The sequence below is a fragment of the Carassius gibelio genome, chromosome B13, assembly GCF_023724105.1.
Source record: "Carassius gibelio isolate Cgi1373 ecotype wild population from Czech Republic chromosome B13, carGib1.2-hapl.c, whole genome shotgun sequence".
Taxonomy (NCBI): Eukaryota; Metazoa; Chordata; class Actinopteri; order Cypriniformes; family Cyprinidae; genus Carassius; species Carassius gibelio.
Genome location: NC_068408.1, coordinates 313,713 through 330,560, shown reverse-complemented (window position 1 = coordinate 330,560; position 16,848 = coordinate 313,713). Strand labels below are relative to the sequence as shown.

The window sequence follows — 16,848 nt, the reverse complement described above, 5'->3', positions numbered from 1 at the left end:
AGGAGAGACGCACGCGTCCGGTCAGAGCGTTCACCGGCTCAGGAGAGACGCACGCGTCCGGTCAGAGCGTTCACCGGCTCAGGAGAGACGCACGCGTCCGGTCAGAGCGTTCACCGGCTCAGGAGAGACGCACGCGTCCGGTCAGAGCAGAACTGACTCGTCTCTGTGATTCTGGCCTCATGGACGTCCACTGGAAGACAAGCTTCATGTTTAGTAAACGCTGTGTGAATTTGCTGGTTTGCAGTGAGCAATAGTTTTATAGACACTGAGCAGGTTTCTTATAAATGAAGTTTTTGCTAGCTGAATTTTTTAGAAGTATCAGTCTGTCTGATATTAATGTGACATTAATTAATCTCAATACTTCTCCGCTGCTGTCTGCTGTCCGTTAGGTCAGGGTTGGTTAGCTTAGGATAGGGTCAGGGTTAGGGTTAGTTAAGGTTAGGGTAGGGTTGGTTCAGAGATGTCTGTGTTTATTAGTCGGTCTCTCTGCGGCCTGTTACCGTCGCCAGCCGCCCCTTAATGGCTCAACAGACGCACAAATGATCGTAAATGAGTTTCATATTCGTTAATTGAAAGTCAATGTCCAGTGGATCTGATTCTGTTGTGCAATTCGGTGACTAAACGCCAATTTTCCGCCGTTTCTCCGCGAACTAATGCTAACAGGCTAACATATTAGCGTCACGGCTAACGGCGCGATCACACACACACACACATAAACTGTCACTGCTAACAAACACACACTGTTGTGACTGTCTCACTGTCCTGACACACACCTGTGCGTCTCTTAAACACGCATTCGGGTGTGTGTTTGTGTGTGTCTGTCAGTAATCGGGTTTAATCTGTATAAGGCCTGTAGCCGCCACGCTATTTCCACATTTTAACCTGCAGAATAACCGTGAAATTCTGCAGCGACAGTAATAATAATAATTTTAAAAAGCCTTAATATGTCCATTACTTTTAACTGATCAAACAAACAGTTTAACTCACCAGGCGCTGCTGCGGGACTGCGACTCAAGCTGACTGAACTGAGCACGCGCCTCCGACTGGCACGCGCGCGCGTACACACAAACTCACTCACTCACTCTGTCTGTCTGTCTGTCTGTCTGTCTCTCTCTCTCTCTCTCACTCACACGCACACATACACACTCACATACTCTCTCTCACACACACACTCACTCTCTTACACACACAAACACACATTCTCACTCTCTCTCTCTCTCTCACACACACACAGACACACTCTCTCTTCAGTGTTGATAGTGAGACTGAATGAAGTGTTAGTCTGAAGCGCAGGGCTCTGATTCCTCTCACAGCTCAGAGTCAGGTGTATGTTTAACAGAGAGACAGTAACGTACAAGATTAACTTCACACACTGTTCATAAACTACATACACACCAGTGTTGGGAAGGTTTCTTTAATAGGCAACAGATAACAGGTTACCCTATTTAAAATGTAATAAGTAGTGTAACTATTTTAATTACTTTATTAACGTAACCGATTACATTTGATTACTTTTCTACATTTCTAACAAATATCTTCGACTGTTCTCATTTTGAGACCGGGTTAATCTTACAGAAGTGCTCTGATTCCTGTCAGAATCCTTCTTCACTTGAATTAAAATTATAATTATTGAATTTTAAAGCACAGCCACAAGAAAACCAGACTTACTTTGAGATCTTTCTTAGGTTAAAAACAGGTTTGAAGATATAGTTTAACAGCTATGATGGGAAACACATCTAACAATGCATCAGGGGGAAAACAGTTCATCTTAGATAATAAAGAATAAACACAAATCCAAATCAAATAAGCACGTTCCTAACTCCTGAAACATTGGTGTCTTATATTTTAAAGCAGTCAACGCAATTTGGAGAAAAAAAAATTAACAAAATCTGTACGTGTCTGAAAATATTGACATGTAACCCCCTTTGTATTTTTGTAATCTAATCATTTCATAAGTACCTGTAATTTAATTACACATTTTTTTCCAGTAACTGTAAATATTAGAGTTGCATCTTTTTTGTAATTAAATGACATCTTTTCCATTACATGTGAGATACAGACTCCACTGAAAGTGTCCTGACACAGAGAAGCTTCTTTATTAAATTCATTTCTAATGATCAGAACATTGGCAATATTTCTCAGTCCATCCCACAATCCTCTGAACATCAGGGACATATTTGCATAACTGTTGTTGTCAGAGCCATCAACCCAAGAAGCATGAACCGGATCAGAAGTGTGACAGAAACAGATTATATTGCTGTAAACGTGAAGACATTAAGTTCAGTGGAGTTTAAGTCACAGTCGATGAAGAGAGCATCTGCTTCTGTATATCCTTCCTCCAGTGAAACATGATCAATTCATCGAGCACAAAACACACGGAGAGACATTCTGAAGCATCGCAGAAGCAAACAGAACAAACAGAAAGCACATGTTAATATGCAAGTCTTTAAATACATAAAACTCTGGGGAAAGACACAAGGCCCGTGTCATCGGTGAAACTCTGTGAGAAGGCACACGGCTTCAAACGAAGCTTTAATGAAGTGTTGGACATGATTTCATCAAGTAGTGTAGAAGCATATATCCCATAATCCCTCAGGACCGTAAAGTGCATACAGAGCCACAGGCCTCGGCTGGGATGTAAATATGGCTTTCAGTGAAGCAGAAAACTGAACTAAAAACTAACACACGAGCACTGCATGATTATGATGACCATCAACTGATGACAGTGAACAACACCAGTCTCACTCATTTACACCTCAAAAACTAAACTGAAAACAGACGTGACCCTGAGAACAGAGAGATGTGTTCCAGCAGCGGCTCTCAGTCTCGGTGTGCTGCTGATTGTCGAGTGATTCTGCTTCCTGTCGTCGGGTGAGGCGTGTGGCGTGCTCGTGTCGGGGCTAAACCTCACATGGTGCCTCCTCCATCACGACTGCAGACGGGAACCAGAATAACCCCAGAGAGACGCTCAGTGGTCCAGAGCAGTGACCTGAACTACAGGAGGAGACGCACCGCTGATGGACGGACCACACCAACACACAGAGCCCTGAGACGAGCGGAGCACAGCCCTGCACACACACACACACACACACACATCAGGGCATCTGCATCAAAGGCAGCAACACATCTTTTCTTCTGCATTCTGACAACTTATCAAAAATGTAAAAAAAAATGTGATGCAGGGATTGGTTCTATGCATCAGTTGTTGGTTTGTGGGCGTGGCTTAGTTTGAGGGGCGGGGTTTAAGAGCACTAAATAATTGGAGAATCCTGCATTCATCACCAGACAGAGGATGTTATGACATTATTAAACTAATATATGAATTAATCATTCATAGTAAGACCAATAGCATGTATTAAATTGCAAGCTGATATTTTTTGACTTTATCATTAAAATAAAACAAATACAAAGTTCTCTCAAATTCTGCACAGACTGGCTCTAGAGCACTCACTGTGTTTCATCGGGCAGCTCCTGATCGGCCTCCACAGCAGAAGACTCTACGTCCAGACTGCAGTCGCTGCCCGCTCCGGACACACAACACGGACTGTCTGGAGTGAGAACGTCCCCGCTGACACACACACACACACACACACACACACTCAGTCTGACTGCTGTAACACTGCACTGATGCTGTGAGTCTGTCAAATTTTCTGGATTTACTTGATTCGTCCTTCCAGCGTCTGAATGTGCCGCTCTTTCTCTTCCAGTGTTTTCTTTAAGCAGTTTATCTCTCGCTGTTTATCAAGAAGTTCCTTCTGAAGCCTGTAGTTACACTCCTCTAGAGTCTCACAGAACGCCTGATGGACACACACACACACACACACACACACACACACACTGAACTGAACTGAACTCTCGAGTCCTGTGCTGCTTTTAAAATCCTCATTTGCACTTTTATTAACTCTGTCTTAACATTTTAATTTTCTACATCTACCCTTAATGCCACCTTAATTACAGTCATTGGCCAGGGTTAGAGTCATGTGACCTCACATTAAAGGATTGTGGGTAATCAGTAAGATGAGTTAAAGGGTCATGAAACCTTATATTTTAACAACATTTACATCAAACATGGCTAACAGTGTCTTCTGTGATGTACACCTCCCTTTACTCACCCGACTCTCCTCCAGACTGTCAAAGGGTCCAGGAGGATCGTCCAGACACAGGAACTCTCGCACCGCCGCACTGAGAAGCACACATCTGTCACACACATCCGTCCGTCTAATGAAGCATTACGAATGCTGGACCGAGCAGTGAATCCACACTCACCAGTTGGAGATGTCTTTATGGGCCACGAGGTTCTGGAGGAAGGTCTGCAGACCCAGCTGTCTGTCCTCCAAGAACTCCGTCTCATAGTTGTCTTTGAACCAGCGCTTCGGAGGAAGAGACAGTCTGAACCCCGGAAACATGTCCTTCAGCTGCAGAGAGACACCGCGTCAGTGGAGCACACACACACTCTAACATACACACACACACACACACACAGACACACATGCACACACACACGCACACACACTCTAACACACACACACCATCTCTCTCACACACACACTCTAACACACACACAAACACACTCTAACATACACACACTGACACACACACACACACACTCTAACACACACACTGACACACACACTCTAACATATACACCATCTCTCTCACACACACAGACACACATGCACACACACACACAGACACACTCACATTGACACTGATACTGACACACACACACACACACTCTAACACACACACTGACACACACTCTAACATACACACCATCTCTCTCACACACACACACTCTAACACACTCTAACATACACACACTGACACTGATACTGACACACACACTGACACACACACACACTATAACACACACAGACACTGATACTGACACACACACTGACACACACACACAAACTCTAACACACAAACACACACACTCTAACACACACACACACTAACACTTACACTGACACACACACTCTAACATACACACCATCTCTCTCACACACACACACACTAATATACACACACTGACACACACACACACACACACACACACACAATCTCTCTCACACATACACACACTCTCCTGACCTTATCGTTGAGTCTTGAGAAGTCAGTGTAGCGTCTGAACACGACCCAGCTCTCGTCCACAGTCTTCTTCACCAGAACCTTATAGACCTGCAGCAGATGGACGTTTAGTCTCTACACACCAGACACTGAGCAGAATCACCAGACCGATTAAACTCATGATCTTTAGTCCCGGTCACAGCTACAACAGCAACTCTATTCTTTTGTTTCCAGTCCGTGGTTCGGAGCACTGCCTACATCATCTGATTTCAGTAAATCAGTTAAAAAACTTCTCAGAATGTCACCGTTGATGATCTCAGTGGACCCATAAACCAGGGTCTGTATGGTGTTTTACCTGCTTTTAGATCAGTTTTCATCATTTTAATATTTGTATAATAAAAAGGAAGAACAGTAGTTCATTGTCTCTTATCCATCCCTGATTAGCCATAAAACACCCAGAACAAGCCAACCTAATGAATAAACGAACACATCTTATACATACATGTCATCTTAAACTACATTTGCAGTTTGAAAAACATGCATTTTCTGGTTTCTCCCATCACTAGAGGACATGTGGGCGGGGCTGCAGCTTGTGATTGGTCAGACACACGTGACTCACAAACCAATGAGCTCGAAGAGAGACCTGCTGCAGTTCTTACTGACTCTAACCCTGACACTGAACCAGACTAACTCTGTATCTGTGATCAGTGTGAGATCTGAACCAGACTAACTCTGTATCTGTGATCAGTGTGAGATCTGAACCAGTTTGAGATCTGAACCAGACTAACTCTGTATCTGTGATTAGTGTGAGATCTGAACCAGACTAACTCTGTATCTGTGATCAGTGTGAGATCTGAACCAGACTAACTCTGTATCTGTGATCAGTGTGAGATCTGAACCAGACTAACTCTGTATCTGCGATTCGTGTCAGATCTGAACCAGACTAACTCTGTATCTGCGATTCGTGTCAGATCTGAACCAGACTAACTCTGTATCTGCGATCAGTGTGAGATCTGAACCAGACTAACTCTGTATCTGTGATAAGTGTGAGATCTGAACCAGACTAACTCTGTATCTGTGATCAGTGTGAGATCTGAACCAGACTAACTCTGTATCTGTGATCAGTGTGAGATCTGAACCAGACTAACTCTGTATCTGTGATCAGTGTGAGATCTGAACCAGACTAACTCTGTATCTGTGATTAGTGTGAGATCTGAACCAGACTAACCAGACTAACTCTGTATCTGCGATTCGTGTCAGATCTGAACCAGACTAACTCTGTATCTGTGATCAGTGTGAGATCTGAACCAGACTAACTCTGTATCTGTGATCAGTGTGAGATCTGAACCAGACTAACTCTGTATCTGTGATCAGTGTGAGATCTGAACCAGACTAACTCTGTATCTGTGATCAGTGTGAGATCTGAACCAGACTAACTCTGTATCTGTGATTAGTGTGAGATCTGAACCAGACTAACCAGACTAACTCTGTATCTGTGATTCGTGTCAGATCTGAACCAGACTAACTCTGTATCTGTGATTAGTGTGAGATCTGAACCAGACTAACTCTGTATCTGTGATCAGTGTGAGATCTGAACCAGACTAACTCTGTATCTGTGATCAGTGTGAGATCTGAACAAGTTTGAGATCTGAACCAGACTAACTCTGTATCTGTGATCAGTGTAAGATCTGAACCAGACTAACTCTATACCTGTGATCAGTGTTAGATCTGAACCAGACTAACTATGTATCTGTGATCAGTGTGAGATCTGAACCAGACTAACTCTGTATCTGTGATTAGTGTGAGATCTGAACCAGACTAACTCTGTATCTCTGACCAGTGTGAGATCTGAACCAGACTAACTCTGTATCTGTGATCAGTGTGGGATCTGAACCAGACTAACTCTGTATCTGTGATCAGTGTGAGATCTGAACCAGTTTGAGATCTGAACCAGACTAACTCTGTATCTGTGATTAGTGTGAGATCTGAACCAGACTAACTCTGTATCTGTGATTAGTGTGAGATCTGAACCAGACTAACTCTGTATCTGTGATTAGTGTGAGATCTGAACCAGACTAATTCTGTATCTGTGATTAGTGTGAGATCTGAACCAGACTAACTCTGTATCTGTGATTAGTGTGAGATCTGAACCAGACTAACTCTGTATCTGTGATTAGTGTGAGATCTGAACCAGACTAACTCTGTATCTGTGATTAGTGTGAGATCTGAACCAGACTAACTCTGTATCTGTGATTAGTGTGAGATCTGAACCAGACTAACTCTGTATCTGTGATCAGTGTGAGATTTGAACCAGTTTGAGATCTGAACCAGACTAAATCTGTATCTGTGATTAGTGTGAGATCTGAACCAGACTAACTCTGTATCTGTGATTAGTGTGAGATCTGAACCAGACTAACTCTGTATATGTGATCAGTGTGAGATCTGAACCAGACTAACTCTGTATCTGTGATCAGTGTGAGATCTGAACCAGACTAACTCTGTATCTGTGATCAGTGTGAGATCTGAACCAGACTAACTCTGTATCTGTGATCAGTGTGAGATCTGAACCAGACTAACTCTGTATATGTGATCAGTGTGAGATCTGAACCAGACTAACTCTGTATCTGTGATCAGTGTGAGATCTGAACCAGACTAACTCTGTATCTGTGATCAGTGTGAGATCTGAACCAGACTAACTCTGTATCTGTGATCAGTGTGAGATCTGAACCAGACTAACTCTGTATCTGTGATCAGTGTGAGATATGAACCAGACTAACTCTGTATCTGTGATCAGTGTGAGATCTGAACCAGTTTGAGATCTGAACCAGACTAAATCTGTATCTGTGATCAGTGTGAGATCTGAACCAGACTAACTCTGTATCTGTGATCAGTGTGAGATCTGAACCAGACTAACTCTGTATCTGTGATCAGTGTGAGATCTGAACCAGACTAACTCTGTATCTGTGATCAGTGTGAGATCTGAACCAGTTTGAGATCTGAACCAGACTAACTCTGTATCTGTGATTAGTGTAAGATCTGAATCAGACTAACTCTGTATCTGTGATTAGTGTGAGATCTGAACCAGACTAACTCTGTATCTGTGATTAGTGTGAGATCTGAACCAGACTAACTCTGTATCTGTGATTAGTGTGAGATCTGAACCAGACTAACTCTGTATCTGTGATTAGTGTGAGATCTGAACCAGACTAACTCTGTATCTGTGATCAGTGTGAGATCTGAACCAGACTAACTCTGTATCTGTGATCAGTGTGAGATCTGAACCAGACTAACTCTGTATCTGTGATCAGTGTGAGATCTGAACCAGTTTGAGATCTGAACCAGACTAACTCTGTATCTGTGATTAGTGTAAGATCTGAATCAGACTAACTCTGTATCTGTGATTAGTGTGAGATCTGAACCAGACTAACTCTGTATCTGTGATTAGTGTGAGATCTGAACCAGACTAACTCTGTATCTGTGATTAGTGTGAGATCTGAACCAGACTAACTCTGTATCTGTGATTAGTGTGAGATCTGAACCAGACTAACTCTGTATCTGTGGTCAGTGTGAGATCTGAACCAGTTTGAGATCTGTACCAGACTAAATCTGTATCTGTGATCAGTGTGAGATCTGAACAAGACTAAATCTGTATCTGTGATTAGTGTGAGATCTGAACCAGACTAACTCTGTATCTGTGATTATTGTGAGATCTGAACCAGACTAACTCTGTATCTGTGATCAGTGTGAGATCTGAACCAGACTAACTCTGTATCTGTGATCAGTGTGAGATCTGAACCAGACTAACTCTGTATCTGTGATCAGTGTAAGATATGAACCAGACTAACTCTGTATCTGTGATCAGTGTGAGATCTGAACCAGACTAACTCTGTATCTGTGATCAGTGTGAGATCTGAACCAGACTAACTCTGTATCTGTGATCAGTGTTAGATCTGAACCAGACTAACTCTGTATCTGTGATCAGTGTGAGATCTGAACAAGTTTGAGATCTGAACCAGACTAACTCTGTATATGTGATCAGTGTTAGATCTGAACCAGACTAACTCTGTATATGTGATTAGTGTGAGATCTGAACCAGACTAACTCTGTATCTGTGATTAGTGTGAGATCTGAACCAGACTAACTCTGTATCTGTGATCAGTGTGAGATCTGAACCAGACTAACTCTGTATCTGTGATCAGTGTGAGATCTGAACCAGTTTGAGATCTGAACCAGACTAACTCTGTATCTGTGATTAGTGTGAGATCTGAACCAGACTAACTCTGTATCTGTGATCATTGTTAGATCTGAACCAGACTAACTCTGTATATGTGATCAGTGTGAGATCTGAACCAGACTAACTCTGTATCTGTGATCAGTGTGAGATCTGAACCAGACTAACTCTGTATCTGTGATCAGTGTGAGATCTGAACCAGACTAACTCTGTATCTGTGATCAGTGTGAGATATGAACCAGACTAACTCTGTATCTGTGATCAGTGTGAGATATGAACCAGACTAACTCTGTATCTGTGATCAGTGTGAGATCTGAACCAGACTAACTCTGTATCTGTGATTAGTGTGAGATCTGAACCAGACTAACTCTGTATCTGTGATTAGTGTGAGATCTGAACCAGACTAACTCTGTATCTGTGATTAGTGTGAGATCTGAACCAGACTAACTCTGTATCTGTGATCAGTGTGAGATCTGAACCAGACTAACTCTGTATCTGTGATCAGTGTGAGATCTGAACCAGACTAACTCTCTATCTGTGATTAGTGTGAGATCTGAACCAGACTAACTCTGTATCTGTGATTAGTGTAAGATGTGAGGGACTCACTGTGAACTTGGCCCTCTCCTCCATCACCTCATACCCCAGCACAGTGGGTGTGATGGGCCGCTCCTCCCAGCTCTGTCCCGGGGTCTCTGGAAGCGGGCAGCTGGAATATTCCACAGAGCGCTCGGTTCCGTTGAGCCTGGCGCGGGTGACGGGACTTTTACTGTCCGGCCGCGGGGCGCGCTCGATGGGCACCGGTACCGGAACAAACGGTGTGGCCATCCCTCCACACACGGCCTGCGGAGACACACGGAGCCCTGAGGAGTTAGTGAGGACTGATGGAGCGATGTTAGGAATATAAACACACACACACACACACACACACACACACACACTCTCTCTCTCTCTCTCTCTCTCTCTGTCTCACTCACACACACACCCAGCCTCTCTCTCTCTCTCTGTATCACTGACACACACTCTCTCTCTCTCTCTCTCTCTCTGTCTCACTCACACACACACACACAGCCTCTCTCTCTCTCTCTCTCTCTCTGTATCACTGACACACACTCTCTCTCTCTCTCTCTCTCTGTCTCACTCACTCACTCACACACACACACACACACACACACACACACACACACACACACACACACACACAGTCTCTTTCTCTCAAACACACTCACTCACTCTCTCTCTCTCTCTCTCTCTCTCTCTCTGTATCACTCACACACACAGTCTCTCTCTCTCTCTGTCTCACTCACACACAGTCTCTCTCTCTCTCAAACACACACACACACACACACTCTCTCTTCTCTCTCTATCACTCTCTCTCTCACACACACACACACTCTCTCTCTCTCTCTCTCTCTCCGTCTCTCTCTCTCACACACACACACACACACACACACACAGTCTCTTTCTCTCAAACACACTCACTCACTCACTCTCTCTCTCTCTCTCTCTCTCTCTGTATCACTCACACACACAGTCTCTCTCTCTCTCTCTGTCTCACTCACACACAGTCTCTCTCTCTCTCAAACACACACACACACTCTCTCTTCTCTCTCTATCACTCTCTCTCTCACACACACACACACACACTCTCTCTCTCTCTCTCCGTCTCTCTCACACACACACACACTCTCTCTCCCTCTCTCTCTCACACACACACACACACACAATCTGAGGAGGAACACCAGCGCGGCGGGAGGTGACGTCACAGTGATTCATGATTAAAGCCAAACTAACAACACGCGATAACCAAACAACAGCACATTTACACCATATTTGATTATCTTGAGTAATTCAGCCACATTTCAAATGTTCAATGATAGTAATAAGTGAATATGTTCATCTTTACTGTATATTTTGGCCGCTGTTATTCCTCCATTCACCGTCTGATGCTCGGCCGGAAGATCGTCATCACGCCACGGCGGAGATGACGCGTAATGTACGCTTGAAACAAACAACAACAACAAAACAAAAAAAAATAGATAACGTTATTTTAACGAAGCGAGTTTGACAGATGTGCAGTTTGCGATTGTGTTATTCTCGTGAGCCGATTCGTTTCGATAAACTATTTAAATCGGTTCAAAAACCGCTTCGGTCGAACTGGACTGATGCGATATGTTTTGTTTTCAAGGTTTGTTACGGTTTAATCGAACAGTAAAATCCCTGAACAGACTGTACACATGAATATATCATAGACTGTATAAAAACACGAATATATCTATCCGTATCGCAGCACTAAAGAGGCAGTGTTTCATGGGGCTTCTCCGATTGGTCAGATTCTTGTGGTCTGCAGTCACGTGGAATCGGGACGCGGAAGTGTGGGTTTCCAGGAAGCTTGATTCGCTCTGTCGCCTGTCTGGAGCGTCTCGTGTGTGTGTGCGTGTGAGAGAGAGAGAGATGGATGCTCGGCTCTGTGTGCTGCTCAGCGCCGCGGTTCTGATCCGCTGTGTGCTGCTGTGCATCGGTGTGTATCAGGATCAGAATCTGCAGCTCAAGTACACGGATGTGGATTATCACGTGTTCACGGACGCCTCCAGGTTCATCACACAGGTGTGAATGCTTGGGTCTGTTCTGCACTGTGTGTGGAACTCACTTTTGCTACATAGGAGATTCATGCTTTGACAAATCATTATTATGAGGTTAACTAAATTATGACTATAATGATGGCATAAAATTAACAAAATTTTAAGCAAAAATACTTAATTACGACATTAAAAGTTACACTTATGAGAAAAAGGGTCAAGTAAAAATGATCACAGTCACAATGAGATAAGTCATAATTTATGTCTTGACTATGGCTTTTTATCTAACAATTACATTTTTGTTTCTTATAATGTTGATGTTGTAATATATATAGCACGTTCGGCGTCAGCAGCAGCGCCAGCTCTGTAATATACATGCTGAATTGATGTGTGTTAATTTTCTCTTTCTTGTTAACAATAAAAAAGAAAATAAATGGGAGTCCTATCCAATAACAGGCCAGTAAAAGAAGACTGTGACTGTTTGTAGAGTGTGGACATGACCCTGAGGTCAGCTGGTGATGGTGTGCTGGGGTCATGACCCTGAGGTCAGCTGGTGATGGTGTGGTGGGGTCATGACCCTGAGGTCAGCTGGTGATGGTGTGCTGGGGTCATGACCCTGAGGTCAGCTGGTGATGATGTGCTGTGTCCGCAGGGTCAGAGTCCGTATGAGAGATCCACGTACCGCTACACTCCTCTGCTGGCGCTGCTGCTGACGCCGAACGTGCTCCTGAGCGCTCACTGCGGGAAGCTGCTGTTCGTGGGCTGTGATCTTCTGTCCGCTCTGCTGCTCTTCCGGCTGCTGGTTCTGCGTGGCTCGTCCCGGAGCTCGGCGAGGGTTTACTGCGGTCTGTGGCTGTTTAACCCTCTGACCATCGGTGTGTCCACCCGTGGGAACGCAGAGTCTCTGCTAGCTGTGCTGGTTCTGTCCTCACTGCTGTGTCTGGAGTCCAGGAGACGGACGTCTGCAGCGCTTCTGTTCGGTCTATCCGTCCACATGAAGATCTACCCGGTCACTTACACGCTGCCCATCGCTCTCTCCCTGACCGGAGCACCTTCCCGCGGCCGAGGACTGATCCAGAACCTGCTCCGCTGCTTCAACAGGGATCTGCTGCAGTTTGCGGCTGTTTCTGGATCAGTGTTCTTGGCTCTGAACCTCATCTTCTACGCATTGTAGGTCACTCACACACCAGTAGTTTTGCAGTATTTATTCTTCTTGATTCTGCGCTGTCTTGATAGTTAAGTCTCATCAAGTTCCTCCTTCACTGGTTTTAAAAAGTATCCCATGATGCCAGTCTGCAGTGTCTCTGCATGGTTCCCAGTCCTCCTCACAGTCTGCATCACTGCAGTGTTAGTGTAGTGTGTGGAGAACAGTAATCACAATAATGATCTGTAACGAGCTGATGAAGGCACCTGTGTTTGTCTCGTGTTGAAGGTACGGCTGGGAGTTCCTCCAGGAGTCGTATCTGTTCCACCTGACGCGCAGAGACATCCGTCACAACTTCTCTCCATACTTCTACATGCTGTATGTGACGGCGGAGCATCGCTGGAGCGGCGTCCTGTCGCTCGTCTGCTTCCTGCCACAGCTTCTGCTGCTGCTGCTGTCCTCGCTGGCCTTCCGCTCTGACCTGCCCTTCTGCTGCTTCATCCACACCGCCGTCTTCGTCAGCTTCAACAAAGTCTGCACTTCCCAGGTGTGTGGCGCTCACAGCTGTTCCTGATGGCAGAGATGTATAAAGTACTAGAGACCCATACTTGAGTAAAAGTACAAGTGCTCTATCAAAAAAGTGACTTGAGTAGAAGTTGAAGTGCTCTTTAAGGACCACACTTAAATAGAAGTACTAAAGTATTCAACATTTTTTGTACTTAAGTATTGCAAGTAGTCTATTTTAAAATTTACTACTCAAGTACTGAAAGTAAAAGTACAAGTATTGTGTTATGTAGTTATTAAAGAAAGTAGTCAAAAGTTTGAACATATTGTTTGTACTATTTCAAATGATTAACCTAAAGGACAATCACAATTCCTTTGGCTGTAACTTTTTTAAAGAAAAAAAACAGATTTCGCCCAATTTGCAAAATTATGTCATTAATAACTTACCCTCATGTTGTTTCAAACATGCAAGACCTCCGTTTATTTTTGGAACACAGTTTAAGATATTTTAGATTTAGTCTGAGAGCTCTCAGTCCCTCCATTGAAGCTATGTGTATGGTCTACTGTCCATGTCCAGAAAGGTAAGAAACACATCATCAAAGTAGTCCATGTGACATCAGAGTGTCAGTTAAATATAAGAAATAGCAAAAACTATGACTTTATTCAGCATTGTCTTCTCTTCCGTGTCTGTTGTAAGAGTTCAAAACAAAGCAGTTTGTGATATCCGGTTCGCAAAAGAATCATTCGATGTAACCGGATCTTTTTGAAACAGTTCACCAAATCGAACTGAATCGTTTTAAACGGTTCGCGTCTCCAATACGCATTAATCCACAAATGACTTAAACTGTTAACTTGTTCAATGTGGCTGACACGCCCTATGAGTTAAAACAAACCAATATCCCGGAGTAATTCACTCAAACAGTACACTGACTGAACTGCTGTGAAGAGAGAACTGAAGATGAACACCGAGCCGAGCCAGATAACGAACAACAGACTGACTCGTTTACGAGTCAAGAACCATTTACGAATTCGTGTCCGATTCGAGAACCGAGGAGCTGATGATACTGCGCATGTGTGATTCAGCGTGAAGCAAACCGACACACAGAGCGTCTGCAATCATCGCCAATGACGTCATTACGTCGAGCGCAAAAGAACCGGTGAACGGTTTTCTTCAATCGGTTTATTGAATCGAACTGTCTGCTGAATAACTACTGCTGATCCGGAAACCGATGCAACCGGTTCTTGACTCGTGAACGAGTCATTATCTGGCTCGGCTCAGTGTTCATCTCTCTCTTCACAGCAGTTCAGTCAGCACGCGCTTGATTCGCTCAATGATGTGCCAGCTTCATCCAAGCTTCATCAAACCTGCCATCTACAGTTCTGGCAGTGGTAATGTGGGTTTGTAATGGAATGATTCGTAACATTTTTATAATTGTAACGAGTAACGATGCAGCACATTAAAAAAATATCGGAGTAAAAGTATTAAACTCATCGAAAATATGTACTGAAGTAAAAGTGGAAGTAGGGGAAAAAAATAATACTCTACTAAAGTACAGATACCGCCTTTTAGTACTTAAGTACAGTAGTGAAGTAGTTCTACTTCGTTACTATACATCTCTGCCTGATGGTTTGTGATGCTCTGCTGAGCGTGTGCTTCTCTCTCCGCAGTATTTTCTGTGGTATCTGTGTCTGCTGCCGCTGGTTGTGTCTCGACTGACGCTGGGCTGGAGACGAGGTCTCGGGCTGCTGCTGCTGTGGTTTGTGGGACAGGTGAGATCAATATCTGTGTTTGTCTTTGGTTTTGGCAGCAGGACTGAGTTTTTCTGTCATGTTTGTGGATGTGTTCGCAGGCGCTGTGGCTGTCGCCGGCGTATTATCTGGAGTTCGAGGGCTGGAACACTTTTGCTCTCATCTGGATCGCCGGCCTGCTGTTCCTCCTCATAAACTCTCTCATACTGGGACAAATAATCTCCCATTACAGACCCGCGGACGCCCAGCTGAAGAAGACCGACTGAACATCATCACTCCTCAACGATCACATGTAAAGATATGGAGAAGAGTGTTTCTGCTTGTGTTCTGGATATATTCAGCAGATCCTGGAGATGGACGAGCTGACCACTAGATGTCATCCAGCAGCAGTTCTACAGATCTGATGTTGAACAAGCAGATGCAGACTTTAAGTGCTGGACTTTAAACACTTTAAACACAAACTACATTTGAGACCAAGTCTGTTGCTCTCACAGATGAACTTTTACTGGACTTGTGTTTCAGACGTGTAAATGCTTTGTGATCGTGATAATGAGTGTTTGTGTCCATGCAGTTATTATCATGAGTGTGAACAAACATGTTTTATGAATGATATCTGCACGTCTGATCTTGCTCTGCCCACCCGACGATGTCAGCACCAATAGGAGTGAGTGTTGCGTGGTGGTGGGCGGGGCCTCTGATGATTCACTGCTGAAGTTAATAATTGAGCTGGTGCTGGAGAAGAGCAGCGGAGTGCAGTGAAGGGTTAAACACGGTTAGATCATCTCACCTGCTGGGACCAGCGTCCTCTCTGTGTGCGCTTCAGTCCAGCACAACCCTGGTTTAAGCTTTAAAATACTTCTGTTGTCACATAATGTTCTGGTTAACATTTTTTCCTCAAAATACTGGCTGCCATTATTGATTGAACAGAAGCAGTCTGCAGATCTGTTTATGTCTGACACATTCACTCGCACACAATACTGCCTTATTAAAGTCATCAAAAGAAGAATGTGAATCACAAGGGGAAATGATTAATTATCCATTATTCATATTAAAATACTGCAATAGTACATATGCATGGACTTTTTGTAATAAAAGATTTTTATTTTTATAAATGTAATAAATATAACAGGAAGACTGCTTTGCAGCTACAAACTTGTGTAAAACATTACTGCATCTTCTGTTAATATTTATTGCCCATATTGAATGCCAGAGGCAAAACGTCATGTTAAAATCCTTCTGGAAAAAGTGCAAAAGGCCATTAAAAAATAAATACAAATTATTGATACAAATGAACCTTCCAGAAACTGCTCATCTAACAGGAAGCTATGCGTTTTCTTCCAGTTTACTAGCCCTAGTAGTGCAAGTGCAGCATTATTATTATTAATACATTTGAACAGTAGTTTTATATGAAGTCATAATTACGAGCACTAAACTTCAGAGCATGCTCTATTAAACACATGAAATGTTTGGCATTTTTATAAATTCCAAAGAGAATTTAACATCACAATGTTTAAGAGCCTAAATGTTTGACAATTTATTACTGTTTTATTACTGGTCTGCTTCAGCATGTTAGT

General features: G+C 43.5%; 2 protein-coding genes across 3 annotated transcripts; one reads left to right on the top strand and one right to left on the bottom strand.

Moving 5' to 3' along the window:
• Nucleotides 1-1,398: 1,398 nt before the first annotated feature.
• Nucleotides 1,399-11,089, bottom strand: LOC127970289 (sorting nexin-16-like). 2 transcript variants are annotated; one of them, XM_052572766.1, is made up of 8 exons: nt 11,024-11,089; nt 9,908-10,141; nt 5,095-5,181; nt 4,267-4,415; nt 4,113-4,182; nt 3,661-3,797; nt 3,452-3,568; nt 1,399-3,068 (listed from the first exon to the last, which is right to left on the bottom strand). In XM_052572766.1, exons 1-8 carry the CDS (start codon nt 11,072-11,074, stop codon nt 2,969-2,971), a joined length of 945 nt encoding a protein of 314 aa, XP_052428726.1. In that variant the 5' UTR covers nt 11,075-11,089; the 3' UTR covers nt 1,399-2,968. The 2 variants fall into 2 exon arrangements, with proteins under 2 accessions (XP_052428726.1, XP_052428727.1); XM_052572767.1 differs by lacking the exons at nt 3,452-3,568; nt 3,661-3,797.
• A 106-nt stretch (nt 11,090-11,195) lies between these two features.
• Nucleotides 11,196-16,341, top strand: LOC127970288 (GPI mannosyltransferase 1). Its single transcript, XM_052572765.1, has 5 exons — nt 11,196-11,905; nt 12,530-13,047; nt 13,310-13,568; nt 15,194-15,295; nt 15,376-16,341. Exons 1-5 carry the CDS (start codon nt 11,609-11,611, stop codon nt 15,538-15,540), a joined length of 1,341 nt encoding a protein of 446 aa, XP_052428725.1. The 5' UTR covers nt 11,196-11,608; the 3' UTR covers nt 15,541-16,341.
• The last annotated feature ends 507 nt before the right edge of the window (nt 16,342-16,848 follow it).